The sequence below is a fragment of the Salvia splendens genome, unplaced genomic scaffold (assembly GCF_004379255.2).
Source record: "Salvia splendens isolate huo1 unplaced genomic scaffold, SspV2 ctg615, whole genome shotgun sequence".
In the NCBI taxonomy this organism is placed as follows: Eukaryota; Viridiplantae; Streptophyta; class Magnoliopsida; order Lamiales; family Lamiaceae; genus Salvia; species Salvia splendens.
Window position 1 is genome coordinate 8,603 of NW_024599277.1, and position 16,933 is coordinate 25,535.

Consider the following 16,933-nt stretch of genomic DNA (forward strand, 5'->3'; position numbering starts at 1 on the left):
ACTTTATTAATTTTACATTGAAACTAATATCATTTTTAAAGTTTTTATTTGTAGAGGACGGAAATATTTACGTTACTTTTCAGCAAATAGGAGTATATATTAGATTTGTCGGAAAATAATACAGGCATGCTTAATTTGGTCTACCAAATTTCGTATGAAATCATCTTTATCGCCTCACATTTTGCGTCACTTAATAAAACTGATATTTATTTTCTGTTGTCTGTTGATTAATCTGTGTAATTCCATTTTTGTTAACAGCGCAATTTTATTTTTCGATACATGCCCGAAAATTTGGACACACATATTTTTAAAAAGTCGCCACAAATTCAACAAAATAAATGGTTTAGAGCGTACAAGCGCGCTAAGCTTTAGGTACTACTTATAGATGTTTCACAAATACAACTACTACTATTTCATTGTCTTCTCCTTCTGTATTCGGCCATTCCTATCTCTGATATTTATTGCCACAATCTCACTCTCCATCAGTCGCTCATGACCACATAACAACAGCTACCATCACACACTTTTTTTCCTTTTTTGTCACTTTCTCTCCCTAAAATATCTCGCTCATATCATTCTCTTATTCCACTCGTTAAATAGCTCGAATTTGTTTCCTCCAGCTTCAGCTTCAATTGCATCATCGCGTTAGTTGTATCACTTTCCTTCCAGATTTGGAGCGAGCATCTGGTAATGAGCTTGCTTTTTTCTTTCTTCCTTTTATGCTATTTGATGTTTTTACATCGTCGTCTTCAGCTAGATCACCTATTTTTTAGGCATTTACTTCAATTGTATCGCAATATGCAGTTTCTACAGTGTGTCAGTTGAATTTGTGTTTTCTAGCGCAAGCGAGTTGGAAAATATTGCTAGTATCACTGACTTGTAATGTTATCTGAAATTTTTGTTGTTTATTTGTGATAGCGAATTGATTTCATGAAAATCAAGTGAAATACCTTTAGTGATGCACTTGTATAATGCAACATCCGCTTGTTCAATCTATTCATTGCTAGCAACTGTTTTGCAGGTCATCTTTAGAAGCTAGTGAGAACTAGCAGCCTAGCAGGCATGGCTGATGCGGTTAAGGCAAACGGTAGTACGACTGATAGGATTACAATTTTGGAGAAGATTCCACCGGTTGCGAATCCTCTGGCCAAAGATCCAGCTGCAATTGCGTCTAATATCAACTATCATGCTCACTATAGCCCTCACTTTTCCCCCTATAAGTTTGAGCCGGAGCAAGCATTTTATGCAACGGCAGAAAGTGTTCGTGATCAACTGATCAAGGTAGTAATTCAATTTTGAGTGGTCGTTCTAGGATTTCATCGTTATTTCATGGCATTCAGGACATAAATTCTGTTGTATAGAATTTTATGAGCTTTATCATGTAGTTTCATGTACCTGAGAGGGGTTCTTCATACCATAACTTCAGTTGATATCCTAGGAATCGCTTGAATTCATATTTAATGCATATTTGTATTCTAGAATATGTTTCTGAACAATATCACAGCAATGGAATGACACATATTGTCATTATCACAAAGTCAATCCTAAGCAGACATACTATCTATCCATGGAATATCTCCAAGGTCGTGCTCTGACCAATGCAGTCGGGAACCTAGATGTGCAAGATGCGTATGCTGATGCTTTGAAGCAACTCGGTTATGCACTCGAGGAAATAACTGAGCAGGTAATTTGATAAAATTACTCATTTGCATGAAAAAGATCTTGTGCCAATACGGCCATTTAGCAAGATTTTCAGAATAGTAACCTGGTATAGTGGTGTGCTCTTTTTACTTGGTTCAACTAAATTTGGATTATTATGCAATTGGCAGCATAGAGGCAGGGTGTTGGGTTTTGTTTTGTTGAATGTAGCTTTTGTAAGCTCTTGGATAGTCTTTTGACCCTTGCATTCCAATATATGTTGAAGCTGGTTTCAATTGAATGTAATAGGAAAAAGATGCTGCACTTGGTAATGGTGGTCTTGGGAGACTTGCTTCTTGTTTTCTTGACTCAATGGCTACTTTGAGCTTACCTGCATGGGGATATGGCCTGAGGTACAGATATGGTCTATTCAAGCAACTCATGACCAAAACAGGCCAAGAGGAAATCGCTGAAGATTGGTTGGAGGTCTGCTGGCACCTTAATCTACTGCAAACATTTTTCATTCTACATTAGCTCATATTCTCTCGGATAATAGTAGAGTTTCATTTCCTGGTTAACTAATGCAGAAGTTCAGTCCTTGGGAAATTCCTAGACATGATGTAGTCTTCCCTATAAGATTTTTTGGTCAAGTTGAGGTCAATCCTAATGGATCGTAAGTGCAACTGTCAAATGCTTCTTTATTTTACCATTATAGAATTAGTTTGTGGATACAATGATCCTTTGTTTCTTGATTTTCTTCACAAATACGTATCATGTTTTGTTTCTGAAAACATTTTAGACGAAAATGGATCGGTGGAGAGGTCATACAAGCAGTTGCATATGATGTACCAATTCCTGGCTACAAAACAAAGAACACTAACAGCCTTCGCCTCTGGGAAGCCAAAACTAGGGCTGAGGACTTCAATTTATTTGAGTTCAATGATGGAAAATATGAATCTGCTGCATTGCTTCATTCAAGGGCTCAGCAGGCCAAAACTTTTACGATTGAAGCAGCAGTATTTCCTGTGTAGTGCATCACTCCAGGTTTGGTGGCATCTTTAGTTGCCTTACATTATTTCATTGCATTTACTCATTTTATCTTCATTCAGTTTACTTCAAAAATGTTTGACTACCAAGTATGCTAGCATGTTTGGCATTTCAAATCCAAATAGCATGCAACTAGAGCGAAATGTTTATAATGTCTGGACTAGCTAATTTTTTCCATACTATGAAATTCATAGTTAAAACTTCAATTTTTCTTCACAATGCCGTTGAGTGAGCGATCTAACCTGTTCTATATGCAAAGATTCAAAGATCTTTGTGTCCATTATCTGTTACCACATTGTGTTCAGATCTTTTTGATCACAAAGTTTTCTAGATGTTGTTGAGCAGACACTACCTTATTGTAAAGAGTGCCTTACATTCTAGAACAGTAGATATAAATGCCCTTGAAAATATTTTATGGATTATTTTCACCAAGAAAAGTTCTTTCAATTAATAATGGTATCAATCATTCAGGACATCATTACTAGATTTAAGGAGAGATTAGACGGAAAAGATAAGATCATGTGGTCTGAGTTCCCTTCTAAGGTTGCAGTACAACTGAATGACACACATCCGACTCTTTCAATACCGGAGCTGATGCGTCTTTTGATGGATGATGAAGGCCTTGGATGGGATGAAGCTTGGGATATAACCAACAGGTGCTTCTTGCCTGGTGAATCATATTGTTGTATGCTAATTTCAAGATCTGTGTTATTTCCTTCCGAAGTGGTCATGTGACTTGTAGATATAACACTGTGTATTCTGCCAGGACAATAGCTTATACAAACCATACAGTCCTGCCTGAGGCTCTGGAGAAATGGTCACAAACGGTCATGTGGAAGCTTCTTCCCCGCCACATGGAAATCATTGAAGAAATTGATAAGAGGGTGATTTATAATCTATACCTAATCCTTTTGTAATCATGCATCAACTTAACTTTTAGGTATTGTTTGCCCTTCCGGTTTCAGTTTATCAAAATGATACAGTCAACCAAACCTGAGCTTGAGGGAAAAATTTCTGATCTGCGTATTTTGGATAACAACCCACAAAAACCAGTTGTGCGAATGGCAAACTTGTGCGTAGTGTCGGCTCACACGGTAAGAGTTTGACTCTGCTGCTCTTTCATGTATAAAGCAGGATATAGTTTGGAAAAGCTGCATATTCCTAGTTACTTGAGTTCATTTTCTTTCATACTATTGTGGCCTTGTATTTCCTAGTATTTAAGAAGATAACCGTTCTGCTAAGCAATATAGACAATCTCAACTAAAATGGGTTAGTTGGATGTAACAAACTGCTTTCTTTCAAATTGTAACTAAGGTAACTCTGTGCTGGTTTTTGTTCATTCTACCTCTTTTTGCATGTATATGTATATACATTTATTGAAAAGGACCTGTATTATTTCCACAGCATTCTCAGGGTTTAGGGTTTATGTTAAATCATCAATGTGCAACGCTTTTCAGTTATAACTTCTAAGTTGATGATTTTATTGTTCATATAATCATATGTATCATCCTGCTTAAAAGATGCTCAGATTTCTTTACATTTTTATCTTGAGCATATAATAGTTAGAAAATGAGTCTTTGTCCTGCCTGTTCTTGCAGGTGAACGGAGTTGCTCAGCTTCATAGTGACATCTTGAAGGCTGAGTTGTTCTCTGATTATGTCAAAGTATGGCGTACCAAATTTCAGAACCAGACCAATGGTATAACTCCCCGCCGATGGCTCAAATTTTGCAACCCCGAGCTTAGTAGCATTATCACCAAATGGTTAAAAACTGATCAATGGGTTAATAATCTTGACCTATTGGTGAATCTGCGGCAAGTATGTATTCTGACATGGCCATTCAGTTATCATATTTTAGATGCTGTCTTTCTTGTTGGATTGACATTGCATTAACTGTTTTTTCCCAAAGTTTGCGGACAGTTCAGTACTCCAAGCCGAGTGGGAATCAGCTAAATTGTGCTTCAGGTTACTGGCATTAGCATTGACCCCAACTCACTTTTTGATATTCAAATCAAACGGATCCATGAGTACAAAAGGCAGCTGATGAACATTTTGGGCGCTGTTTATAGGTACAAGAAATTGAAGGTGAGGCAAACTTTTCCTACTCTGGAAACTGTTCTTTGATACCAACTTATGAATTATTCGATCCCAGTAGCATTTTTTCCATTGATAGTAGGCGGACTTGGTCATTCTCACCTGTTCTCACCTATACATTCTTCAGTGAGCTCATTCTAGTTTGCAACTATTTACTTTTCTCTTTGCCTACTGATCTATCATTAAGATTGTACATAAGCTTTAAATAAGTTTTGTTTATGCAGGAGATGAGCCCAGAAGAACGTAAAAAGACAACACCTCGTACCATCATGATTGGAGGAAAAGCTTTTGCCACATATACAAACGCTAAAAGAATTGTTAAGCTTGTAAGTGATGTTGGGGCTGTTGTGAACACTGATCCAGAAGTCAATAGCTTTTTAAAGGTATCCACTCTCTATATCTCTAATACCTCTTAAAACTGAGGTAAACGTGATGGCTTCTTATCTAGTCCATTCCAGTTTACGTCCAAATCTCTTATATGCAGAGTATCTCATTTAGTTGAACTAATCACAAAATGGTCCTCTGGAGTAATTCAAGCAATATCGAACATGCCTGTGTTAATATTTCCGCTGACTGCTTGTTATATGAATTGCATTTCTTTCACATTTTTTGCGATCTTATCAAAATTTTCCATTATTTCAGGTCATTTTTGTGCCCAATTACAATGTCTCTGTAGCTGAGGTGCTTATTCCGGGAAGTGAACTATCACAGCATATAAGTACAGCTGGTATGGAGGCGAGTGGCACAAGTAACATGAAATTTGCTCTCAATGGATGCCTCATTATCGGAACCCTAGATGGAGCTAATGTTGAAATCAGAGAAGAAATTGGTCAAGAAAATTTCTTTCTTTTGGTGCAACAGCTGACGAAGTTCCTCGGTTGCGTAAAGAAAGAGAGCAAGGACTGGTAAATGTTCATGTCAACTGTATTAAAGCTTATATGCGCTATCCAGTTTATGAAATGCAACTCTACCTAGCTAGGCTAAGCTCCTACATTTATCCTACAAAGACAATGCCGCACAAACTGATGCTGGATTAATTATTTTCATTTTAGCTTCCTTCATCTAAAGGATTACTAGTACGCATGTGCGAATTGCGAAATAAGAAATGAACCGACTACAAAAAAGTTCCTTTAAATGGTTTCAAGTATGGAAATAGATACAGAAATGATGTTTCTTTACTCTTATTGTGTAGTTTAAGCCAGATCCACGATTTGAAGAGGCCAAACAGTTCATAAAATCTGGAGCATTTGGAAGCTATGACTATAATCCACTCCTCGACTCGCTTGAGGGGAACTCTGGCTTTGGCCGTGGTGATTATTTTCTTGTTGGTTATGATTTCCCCAGCTACATGGACTCTCAGGCAAGGGTGGATGAAGCTTACAAGTAAGTTGTTGAACATCTTGCAAGTTATAGAAGTATTATTCTACAATCTACAAACCTACTTCTCATTTAATTGAACTATATCATGGTTAGATTGTAAAGGCAGTTGGGAATTGTTTATATATTGTCTTCCTTGTGTGCATACTATACAATGCGTTATACTATAAAAAAAAATTGTTCTAAGGGAGTGATGGTTTTGAGTTCCTTGATCTATATTCTCTCAAAACTGCTGATTCACATTACTCCATGTTATGTTTCTCATCTTTTTCGAACTACTGTTTCGCATCTTTCCTTCCTGCCACCCTCATTCTGACATAGTATCCCAGGTGCTCGAGTATATGTTTGTTACCCCTGCCATAGCTTAGGTTTCTTGGACTTGGTTATGTTATGTCATAAGAAATTCAATAAGCCTATCTCGCTCAAATTTTCACAATTTTGTCTTTCAGGGACAGGAAGAAATGGACAAAGATGTCGATACTCAGCACTGCCGGAAGCTGAAAGTTTAGCAGTGACAGGACCATTGGCCAGTATGCAAAGGAAATATGGAAGATAGACGAGTGCCGCTTGCCTTAAGCTCAGACATGGGCGCTGTAATTACCAGCTTGCAAGAAAGTTGATATAAAAAAAAAAGTCCCCAAGGTCATTATTATTTGGTTTCTTTCAAAGTCTTATGCTGTTCTTCCCTGGTGCCTTTGGTATAATAATGTCAGATATTTATTTAATAAGTGATTCATTTCACGTTGTGGTGAAATTGAAAAGCTTGCTCCGTCTGTTACTCTCTCAGTAGAAAGATTAAAATGTTGCAAGGGAAAAAGCAAAGCCAAAGCCAATGTAATGTCACAACTATAATTAGGATAACGCAACAGATAAGAAGCTACATGTAAAATCACAATTATTAGAATATCTCACATTAACAAGCTCCAGAAAAATAACATAGTACTAGACAACATAGCTCCAGAAAAATAACATAGTACTAGACAACATAGCTCCAGAAAAATAACATACAACATAGGCACATCCTAATCCAATCATCAGTCTAAATAAGGAACTAACGCCTAGGACTAACAGATTTGGACGCAGATGGGGAGGACGAAGATGCACTAGCACTCCTAGAATGGCTTCTCGACGTTCGCGAAGGTGCACGTTTGCGTGGTGACTGACTCCTCTTCAAGCACTTCATCAAACTTGGAGACACGTCCCTCGTTGGAGTTGGGGACACACTTCTAGAGTAGCTCCTAGAGGTAAGGCTGCGCGAGTAACTCCTCTTGCTAGACCGGCGATACCTAGGCGAAATGCTCCGGTAGCGGCTCCTTCTATAGTATCGATCCTCAGGAGAGTAATCTCTGTAGCGCCTTCTGTAATATGGGCTGTCAGGCGAGTAGTCCCTATCGTAAGGGGAGTAGGAACGGTCACGCCTGCTTACAGGAGATCTGCTATAAGATGGAGAATGGGAACGGGTATACGATGACCTCCTGGGCCTGTAATACAATGGAGAGTTCGACCTCCCAATTGAGTAAGATCTGCGGTGTTGGCGGTAATAGGGAGAGTATGATCTGCGACGTCTACGGTAGCAGGGAGAGTATGATCTGCTGCGGCTCCTATCCCTTTCAGACGAATAGCAAGGTGAACGGCTTCTAGAATAAGGCGAGTAGCTAGGAGAACGCCGACGCTCTAGATTAACAGAAAAAACAAATTCTTAGTAATTCCATTTCTACATACATATCAACACTTAAACAATGACCCATTATCTCAATTCTCACCATGAACTGTTGTTTTAAGCCCAAGATACCTTCCTGGAGTAGGTGTCCGTCCCCTCCGTCGTCTAGCCTGAAACAGACATAACTAATCATCAGTTTCTGTCAATATCCAAAAACCACTCTGTGTACCAAGACATAGTTAACAAAATGATACTACTATAAAGCAAACTTGATGCACTATGTTAAATAGGGAGAAATGCAGGGCATACAACCCTCTGAATTTGCTGATGCATTTGATTTGATTTGTTAGTTTTGATGAAGAGCTGCTACACACAGCTACCCTGTTGCCAAAGAAACTTCAATAATCCAATACAACAGTGAGAGCGTCTGCTACAGCTAGAATAAGACAGCATACACATAGCAAATCCACAAATTGCTAGCTGCCAAAAAATTCTACCTTCTCCACAGATATAACCCTGCCTTCAAGGACAGACCGGTCCAAGTATTTGATGCAGCGTTCGGCCTCCTTCAAAGAAGACATAGTCACAAAACCAAAACCACGCGATTCCCTCGTCCGCGGATCAACAACAAGGTGGACGTCTTCAACCTAAATACCAATAATTACAGCATTCAGCATTAACAGATTATTACACAAATAACCAACATATTTCAAAAGGACTCGTCAAAAACACAAATATATCCAAATTTATACCTTCCCTTCAGTTGAGAAATGCTTCTCCAGGTCTCTCTTTGTCACACGTGCCGAAAGTCCGGTGACATACAGATTATTTCCTGGATTCTCAGCATCACTGGAATCATAGCTCCTGCAAATGAATTTCAATCAGATCAGAACCAATTAAGCCTCTCTAATGAGAAACGGCGAAGAAATTTAAGCAGAGAAACAGCTGCGGTGAGGTACAAAATTACCTTGACCTACTCCTTGATGGAATTGGAGACCTCGAGAAAGACCTGCTGTAGCGCTTGTAGTAAGGTGAAGGGGATCTGTAACTATATCGAGATGAACCAAAAATGATTAGAAAAAAAAAATCGAAAATTGCAATTTATCACAAATTCAGAATGTAGCGCACACCTTGATCTCCTCGAGTATGACATCTGCATTCACAACATGAAATAGAGATCATCAGATAATTGAATGTCGAAGACGAAGCATTTCCCAATTAATCTAAAAGACACAATACAGAAGGTAGATTTTTGCAATTATACAAGGAACACCGAATTATTTAGTGTACAGTAATGGCCAAATTTCGATATGTTACCAAATTAGAAAGCATAGCGTATAACAGATATAGAAAAGCACAGGAAAGGAAACTCGGAATGAAGGAGAGATAAATCCGTCGAGAAACAAAATCAAATAAAATCAAAAATAGGAAAACAAATTTGCAGATAACTTAGGTACTAATACTACTAAAATTTTTAATTCCTTTTAAAATAAATAAATCGAACGAAGGAAAACAACTGAGAAATACATAATGGAGAAATGTAACTGACCTTGATGGTCGACGGCGTGAAGATCAGACGGCGAATTTTCTCTCCTCTCTTCTCTTCTCTCCTCAATCTGTAGATGTCTCTGGAAGATGGGATAACCTCCTATATATAATAAGTAGCTCAAAAGAAGTTTCTAGATATGCTGAGTTGTACTCTACATTTTATTTTCTAAATCAATTTAATTTAGTAAAATGAATTGGGCCCATTTTTCAATCAACCCATCATACTATAAGAAGAAAGTATAATAAAGTAAAGTGCAAGGTGATTTACATAAAACATCCCCGTAGATGCTCTTGGCAAAGAGCATGAAAAAGCATGAATGTGATTCATACCTATATTTATTAATTTTTTACTCTCTACTATTTCCCAAAAGCATAATACATGCACAAGGGTCTCACCATTTCATTATTTAATTTAAATACTTCAATTACTAAAAATATTTCTATAATATAAAAATACATTAAAAATACTCGAACTACTATTACAAATTTAAAAAAAATAAAAATTACATACTTAAATCCTAAAAAATAAAAATTACATACTTAAAATCCTAAAAAATAAAAATTACATACTTAAAATACCTTCGTGGAAGACTATTCTATCCTCAATGTTTTTCGGAGACCTCGTATTATTGCATAATGTGCATCAAGTTGCTCGGGAGACATGTGAGACGTATTGGCCGTATTGAGTTGAGCCAAAAGGGTCCACAACGAGTTGGTGGGTGATTGAAGTGGCACAAAGGGAGCAGGAGCGAGAGCGACAGCGGCGCGACGGCGGTTGGCCGTCGCCTGTTTCCTTCCTTACAGTCGGCGTTGGGAACTACTCGGGCCGGCGTCGGGGCTACCTAAGTTAGTTGCGGCAAGCTAGCTAGCCACCTCTTCCGAGCCAGCGTCGGATAACGACCTCGACCGTTTGTTGGAGGAGCTGGAGGAGGATGATAAGCCCTCCCCCCAATACTTCGGATGCATATGCATGCATACGCACCTCCTGTCAAGCGGTGAGGTACTTGAATGATTTGTAATAAGAAGATTGGTAGGTCGTCATGGCGGCACTGATGATGTCGAGCTCGCTCTTGTCGTTCCCCGTCGAATCCTGTTCCTGGAGGTAAATCCCCTGGAACTTTTGGATTTCTTCGTTGGCTTTGAAGATGGCATTGCGAACCATACTCTCCTTGCACTCGATGGTTCTCTCAGGTCGGATGGCATTGTACCGGCGAGACGCGGAACCAAAACCTATCCCCGGTTTGGTTCGTGCCAATCTTCGGATCTTCGGAGATTTCCAAATAGGCTTTGAATAACATATCCATCTCTCTCGGAGTGTACGGGGTGCGGACGTTGTTGGGGTTTGGTGCCTCTTGCACAGTGGAAGACTTGTACATAACAAATAAATCAGATAAGGATTTATTTGACCGATTATGCGATTAATCAATTCACATGTTAAACATATAATTGCATGCTAGAACGTAAATAATTCATGCTTAAAGAAAGTAAATCCTAAACATGAATACTACGGTTTAGAGTTACCGATTTGATTCTTCAAAGAATCGTCGATTGCTTGCGCCTTCTCCACGATGATCTTCAATACTAGACCACGGATCTTCTGACTGGTTCCCGAACTGTATCTCGATATCAGGATGGGCTGATCTTATCAAAATACTAGGACTCGAATAAAGAAGACAGAAATCCCTCACAGAGGAGAGCTGAAAAACCTACGGAGGAGAATTAAAAAAAATCATCTTCTTCTGTAGAGAGAGAGGGACGAAATTTATGTAGAGAAATTAATGAATAATTTTGTCTCTTTTATTATCCTGTTTATATTAAGTTACATATTGAGCCCAGTCAGGGATCTATGGAAGGTTTTAGATATGGCTTCCCCAATTAGCTTTTTACTAATTAAATTGAACCCACGATTTAATACAAGTTTATATTGAAATATTACGAGCAGCCACTACAGAGGTAATATTGCACTACCCATCCAAATCTGAAATGATAAGTAATCCGGACTTCCTCGTTTAAATGATTATTTCCCGTACTTAAGATAGAAATGTTATTAATTAATTAGTGTATGCTATAGACTTAATTAACTAACATCTTTTTAATTCCAAGAGTGGACTTAGAAAGAAACACTTATTTATTATTCATGGAATAATTAAATTCCAACTGGTCAGTTTCCGAATAATAAAACCTTGTCCGAGCTCCTCTTGAGGACATTATCAAACTAGACTCACCAGGTGCGCGATTCAACATATTAGCAATCCTAGCATCGCTAGATATTAATTACCACTACCCAATATATCAAGATTATTGGGTTACGAAGAACTCGCACATTTGATAAGTCAAAGTAATGCATAATCAATAACGTATGCTCAATGCTAACGTATGTTGATCAAGAAATAGTTGTTTATTAAGACCTAGTCTACCAGTAGATAGCATGAAGACATGTCTCGCTGTTAGATCCGTTCAGTGCTATACCACACCAATGTCATCTTATTTCAGTAAGACTTGGAAATAATCGGACTGACATTGCAACCTTTCGCGATGATAGCCAAAGCCTATCTAGGTCGTGAAAATCTTCTTTCTCTTTTGCAAAGCATTGCATAGAACCGACCGTGCTACCTTAAAGTGGACGTCGCTCACAATCGGTCTACTAAGCAAAAGGCTTAGACTTTGTTTACTTATTATGCATTTAAATTTTTATAAAACATCTTATAAATGCACAAGCAAACACAATCTAATAATAATAGTGATTCTATTCGTGCTAAACTGCTCGAATATAACTGAATCGTATTAAAAGTGGATCGTAGAGTTTTTCATATACAAGCAAGATTCTATTCGTGCTCGAAACATGCTTTTCAGTATACCAAACCTAACAGACATGAGGGTCACCGCCACGACCCTGAACACGAGTACTACGAGGAGTAGGAATATGAGGAGTTTGGGAGTCGCCGCTCTCTCCCTCCCGATCCTTGTTCGGGTGCCCACCCGTATAGCCCATCGGGGGCATCTTGCTTGTCCACCGGGTAAGGACGGTAGCCACCTGGAATTCGAGAACCTTGGGTTAGAGGAGGGGGCGAGAATTCCGTTTCCGGACTAGGGAACCATTCGTGGTTCCAACCACGGGAGTCGGAGGGGTAATCGCCGGAGCCGGACATTTTTTTTTTGCAAGAGTGAAGTGAAAGATTGAGAACTGATGAGACAATTTAGATGAGAATTGTATAATGTGGTGGGAAATTTTTTGTGTAGAAATGGGGGTAAAAGTGGTGAGAAAACGGATATAATTTATTGGGAAGTGGGAAAAAATATTTTTTTTATTTAAAAATGATTTATAAATTAAAATTTGATTTTTTTTAAAAAAAGGAAAATGCCAACGGCTTAGCCGTTGGCCAATGGTGTGCTGCCATGTCGCCCTGCTCAGCGGCACGGACGTGCATGATGTATCGAGCAGCACCGTGCCGTTGGCAAGAACGCAACAGCGGACGTGGCTATGTCGCGCAGTCGGCATGGAGGCCGTCCGTCCCATAAAGCACCGTTGGAGATGCTCTAAGCTCTATTAATCATTTTGAGAGTTAATATTATAGTTTTGTCCTGTATCTTCTGACAAAATAATTTTATACTCATTTCATAATAAAAATAATTTTATACTCATTTCATAATAAAAATCAAATGCCTCCTAAATTAGTATGGACGAGCATACCAATAAAATACATATATCTATAAATCATCTTTCATTTTCTATCTTTTTAAAATATATTTTATTTTTTATTTTATTTTTTTGGTAATTAACGAAGGCAAAGCCTAATAACAAAATTTAACTGACATATAGTATAAAAAACACTGTTGGTCCTATCTTTCAATAATTCAATTTCATTTTAGTGGAGAATACTACGCCTTTCAAATATATATGCTAATATGGGTCTTAAAAAATGATATTCAAAATAAAAAAAGGTTCTTTTATTAAAAAAAAGAGAGAGAGAAAGAAGGATTAGCCATTGGGCTTTTACCAAACCCAAATTGCAAGTCGACCCGTCCCGTCAACAGCCTTTGTGAACTTTTTATTTTTCTTAAAACGTCTTGGGGGACTTTTGGCAAATAAATAAAAATGTAAATTATCCAAAAGTCATGAGAGATAATCAAATTTTGGTATATCTTATACTAGTATTTTTAAAAAATTTGATAAATATAGTATCACAGAAGATTAAATTTTGATAATTATCACATTATTCCATTTTCCAGTGACTTATGCATGATGTGTCAATTGGTGTAAAACACATAAATAAACGACCATGGTCAAAATGACAGTGTCTAATTAAGTTTGCAACGATGTTTTGTCCACGCATTTTAAACTGCTTGCCACATCAACGCGTAATTTGTCAGAAAAGAAAAGTATGAGATAATTCTTTCGTTTTTTTTCTTCTGCATTTGAAAAACTCAAAACATACTAAATTTTGATTATCATTCATGATTTATTTCACAATTTTTCTAAAATAAAATTATTATAGATAGATCTACTTCTTATAATTGATGTAACAGCCAACAACTATTTTAACTTGTTATGTATATTTAAATTAAAGAAGTAATCGAATCTATATTACTGTTTTTAAATCTTTTTTATAGTATCACTTGTCAGATTTTAAGTAATTGGAGTAAAATATATGAGTAGAATTAGGTTTGAATGGGATAAACGTATGAATGAAATGATGACGAGAACAATATGATATTTCCTATGGTTGGTGTCTTCATTTAATAAAAAACGTAATGTATGAGTAGCGTAACAAATATTTTATCTACTATTAAATTGAACAACCATGCATAAGAAATCATCATTTTGTTTTTTTAATTATAGCCACCCGCGGATCCATGCATTTTGTTCTTTTAATTATGGAATGGGATCCTCTGCTGTGCACAAGTGCACAGCAGCCCATGCTGTTCCTCACAATGTAATAAAATAATATATATTTATTTAATTAATTTAATTTAATTAATTTGATTATTTTATTTGTTTGTATGTAACAGCATGGGCTGCTGTGCACTTGTGCACAGCAGAGGATCCCATTCCTTTAATTATAGCCACTTGCGGATCCACGTAATAAAAGGGATACAAGTGTATTCCCAAAAATAGTTTTTTACTTATATTCACAACTAATAAAATGAAATAAAAATGATCGAAGAAATTTTCTTTATATCAAAAGTAAATGTCGCACCTCTGAATAAAAAACCATGGATCCGTCACTTATTATAACCAGTATCAATATGCAGTATAAGGCAGTAAAATACACTTACATGTCTAAACGATATTTTTTCATATTATCTGGAGTACTAATTTTATCAAAAAATTAAACTTAAATACATAATATAAATTTATAAATAAAATTAAATCGAATTAGATGTTTTCAAACACTGCCTTCTTACTCTCAAGCAAAAAAAAATCTCCACCTCGATCTGATAGTAATTTAACTAATAAAGGTATTATAGACCGAAATATCCATGAATTTCTTGCGGCAATATACATAAAAAATATACTCCCTCCATCTCAATGTAGTTGGGTCGTATTCATTTTTGGATTGTCCCAAGGTAGTGAGTCATTTCCATTTTTTTTGCAAAAACATTGTTCACTCTCATACTTTACACTCTCGTCATCTCTCTTATTTTATACGATTAATTTTAACTTTTAACACATTAAATTCTTAAATTTCGTGTTCAAAAGAAATACCCTAATTACGTTGGGACAAAGGGGAGTACAATGGTGATGGTCAGAGAATTAAATATAAATAAAAAAGATAGATGTAGTAAGTACATCAATGTTATTGTTTACACAAAAAAAACATGAATAATAACCAACATCATATCACGAATACAAATCACACATAGAGCTATCAAATCGAAATTGATACATAACCCAATAATTAGATATTTTGTATTTATGGTGTTGCATTTCTTTCATTGGAGATATCAGATAAACCATATTATAGCAACCCCGTTTTCATGTTGACGGGGGATGGGATGGCCCCACAATTTCGCCAATTTGGGCTGCATTCTTCACTTTCAATTTGGGCCGTTAAACACCCCAACTACAAATATCATAAATACAAAATATTTTAGCAAATGTGTACCATATAAACTCTACTCATTAAAATTTTTGCAAATCACACATAAAAGATAATATTATGTCAACAATGAATATAATAACTCAATCTGATAAATGGTAAATGAGATTCCAATTTGAGATATTTGCACTAAAAATACTCACTCAACCCTCAAGGGGACCATACAAATTTATTCTATTAGCAATTCTAGTTTTATCATATATATTCTACTCTCGAAATAATTGTTCACGTCCATTTATTTGAGTACTTATTCCTATTTAGTTTTAGTTTATAAACTAATGGTAAGTATTGCATGAAAAAGGAATCAAATAAAAATAATCAGACAGTATGACATGAATGGAAGTACGTTTTATATTTGTCCATAATTATTTCATGCTTAATGGTCCAAGTTTTGCGTCGTTTAACCATTATATTTGAATTTATTTGAAGGAAAATATTCGTTAGAGTACTAACAATATACTAGTAAAATTGCATTACTTTAAAAAATAAAAGAAATAATGTGGGACAAGATCAAGTCGATTAAAATGTAACCCGGCCTATTTTGAGATCTTCCTTTTTTATTCAAACAAATATTTTGTAGATCTACAAAATATTTTTGTATCCTAAAAGAAAAAGGGATCAATAAGTATTGAAATTCAGACTTTTATAAAGTGGCAATATATAAAAACAAGACATATATAGCATTTTTTACTGGCATTTATATATAAAAAGATTCAAACTATTTTAAAGCTTAAAATACCCAATCCCCACCCAAATATATTCGGCTCATTAGCTAATTTGTGATAATTTAACAACGCATAACCCATAAAATCCATAATGGATAATGATAACAATGTGGGACTCTGTATTCACTTTCAAACTATATTAATGTCGGCACGTTGAAAGCTACTGGTAATATCTATAGTAAAATTGAATAAATGTCATAATGTTATATAATTATTACATTGCAGTGTGATAATAGTCATAATTAGTAGGGGTGTTAGTCGCATGAGAAATTGATAGAAAAAGGTGCTAATTAGATTTTATTTAGGGAAAAGTTGGCACCAACTGACAGTTAAGTATCAACAAAAAAAAATATAAATAAAAATATTTTCGCAAAAAGATGGCCATTTTTCATTTGCTGCCACTGTTTTACGTCAGATAATAAATTTGATTCCTAAAAATAATCAATTTTGGAAGTGATACAGTTTTTTTTAAAAAAAATTGTTGGAGTGAAGAAAAAATAATTGAAGTAGTATTGTGAGATAATTGCTGAAAGTATGAAGTCATTAAATTTGATGAATGAATGAAAATGACAAAAGTGACTATTTTTACATGGCTGAAGGAGAATGTATCTCAATTCTCAAGTTCCAATCCATAAATTTTATTTTGGTAATTAATATAGTAAGTATATACATACATGCATGATATGATAAAAAAAATGAATGAAATCTTATATCTGAACCAAGTCAATCTGCATTGTGTTATTA

At 36.1% G+C, this 16,933-nt stretch overlaps 1 protein-coding gene and 1 pseudogene across 3 annotated transcripts; one reads left to right on the forward strand and one right to left on the reverse strand.

Annotated features, from left to right (window-relative positions):
• Positions 1-403: 403 nt before the first annotated feature.
• On the forward strand, positions 404-6,909 carry LOC121790760 (annotated as a pseudogene).
• An 81-nt stretch (positions 6,910-6,990) lies between these two features.
• LOC121790761 (serine/arginine-rich splicing factor SR45a-like) lies at positions 6,991-9,433 on the reverse strand. Of its 3 annotated transcripts, XR_006048410.1 has the most exons (8): positions 9,365-9,433; positions 8,946-8,968; positions 8,783-8,863; positions 8,568-8,679; positions 8,313-8,462; positions 8,128-8,211; positions 7,919-7,985; positions 7,752-7,829 (listed from the first exon to the last, which is right to left on the reverse strand). XR_006048410.1 is itself a non-coding variant. In XM_042188886.1 (7 exons), the coding sequence occupies exons 2-7, from the start codon at positions 8,966-8,968 to the stop codon at positions 7,207-7,209; spliced, it is 1,056 nt and encodes a 351-aa protein (XP_042044820.1). In that variant the 5' UTR covers positions 9,365-9,433; the 3' UTR covers positions 6,991-7,206. The 3 variants fall into 3 exon arrangements, 1 of the variants encoding a protein (XP_042044820.1); XM_042188886.1 differs by lacking the exon at positions 8,128-8,211 and having other exon boundaries at positions 6,991-7,829; XR_006048409.1 differs by having other exon boundaries at positions 7,919-8,211.
• Positions 9,434-16,933: the final 7,500 nt, after the last annotated feature.

What these genes read in the sequence shown, in the direction of transcription:
- LOC121790761 (XM_042188886.1), bottom strand. Translation starts at nt 8,968, where the DNA reads ATGTCATACTCGAGGAGATCAAG. An exon ending in CCATCAAGGAGTAGGTCAAG is followed by an intron (nt 8,680 to 8,782) that starts GTAATTTTGTAC and finishes ATTCATTTGCAG; the next exon opens with GAGCTATGATTCCAGTGATG. An exon ending in GGGTTATATCTGTGGAGAAG is followed by an intron (nt 7,986 to 8,312) that starts GTAGAATTTTTT and finishes TGTCTGTTTCAG; the next exon opens with GCTAGACGACGGAGGGGACG.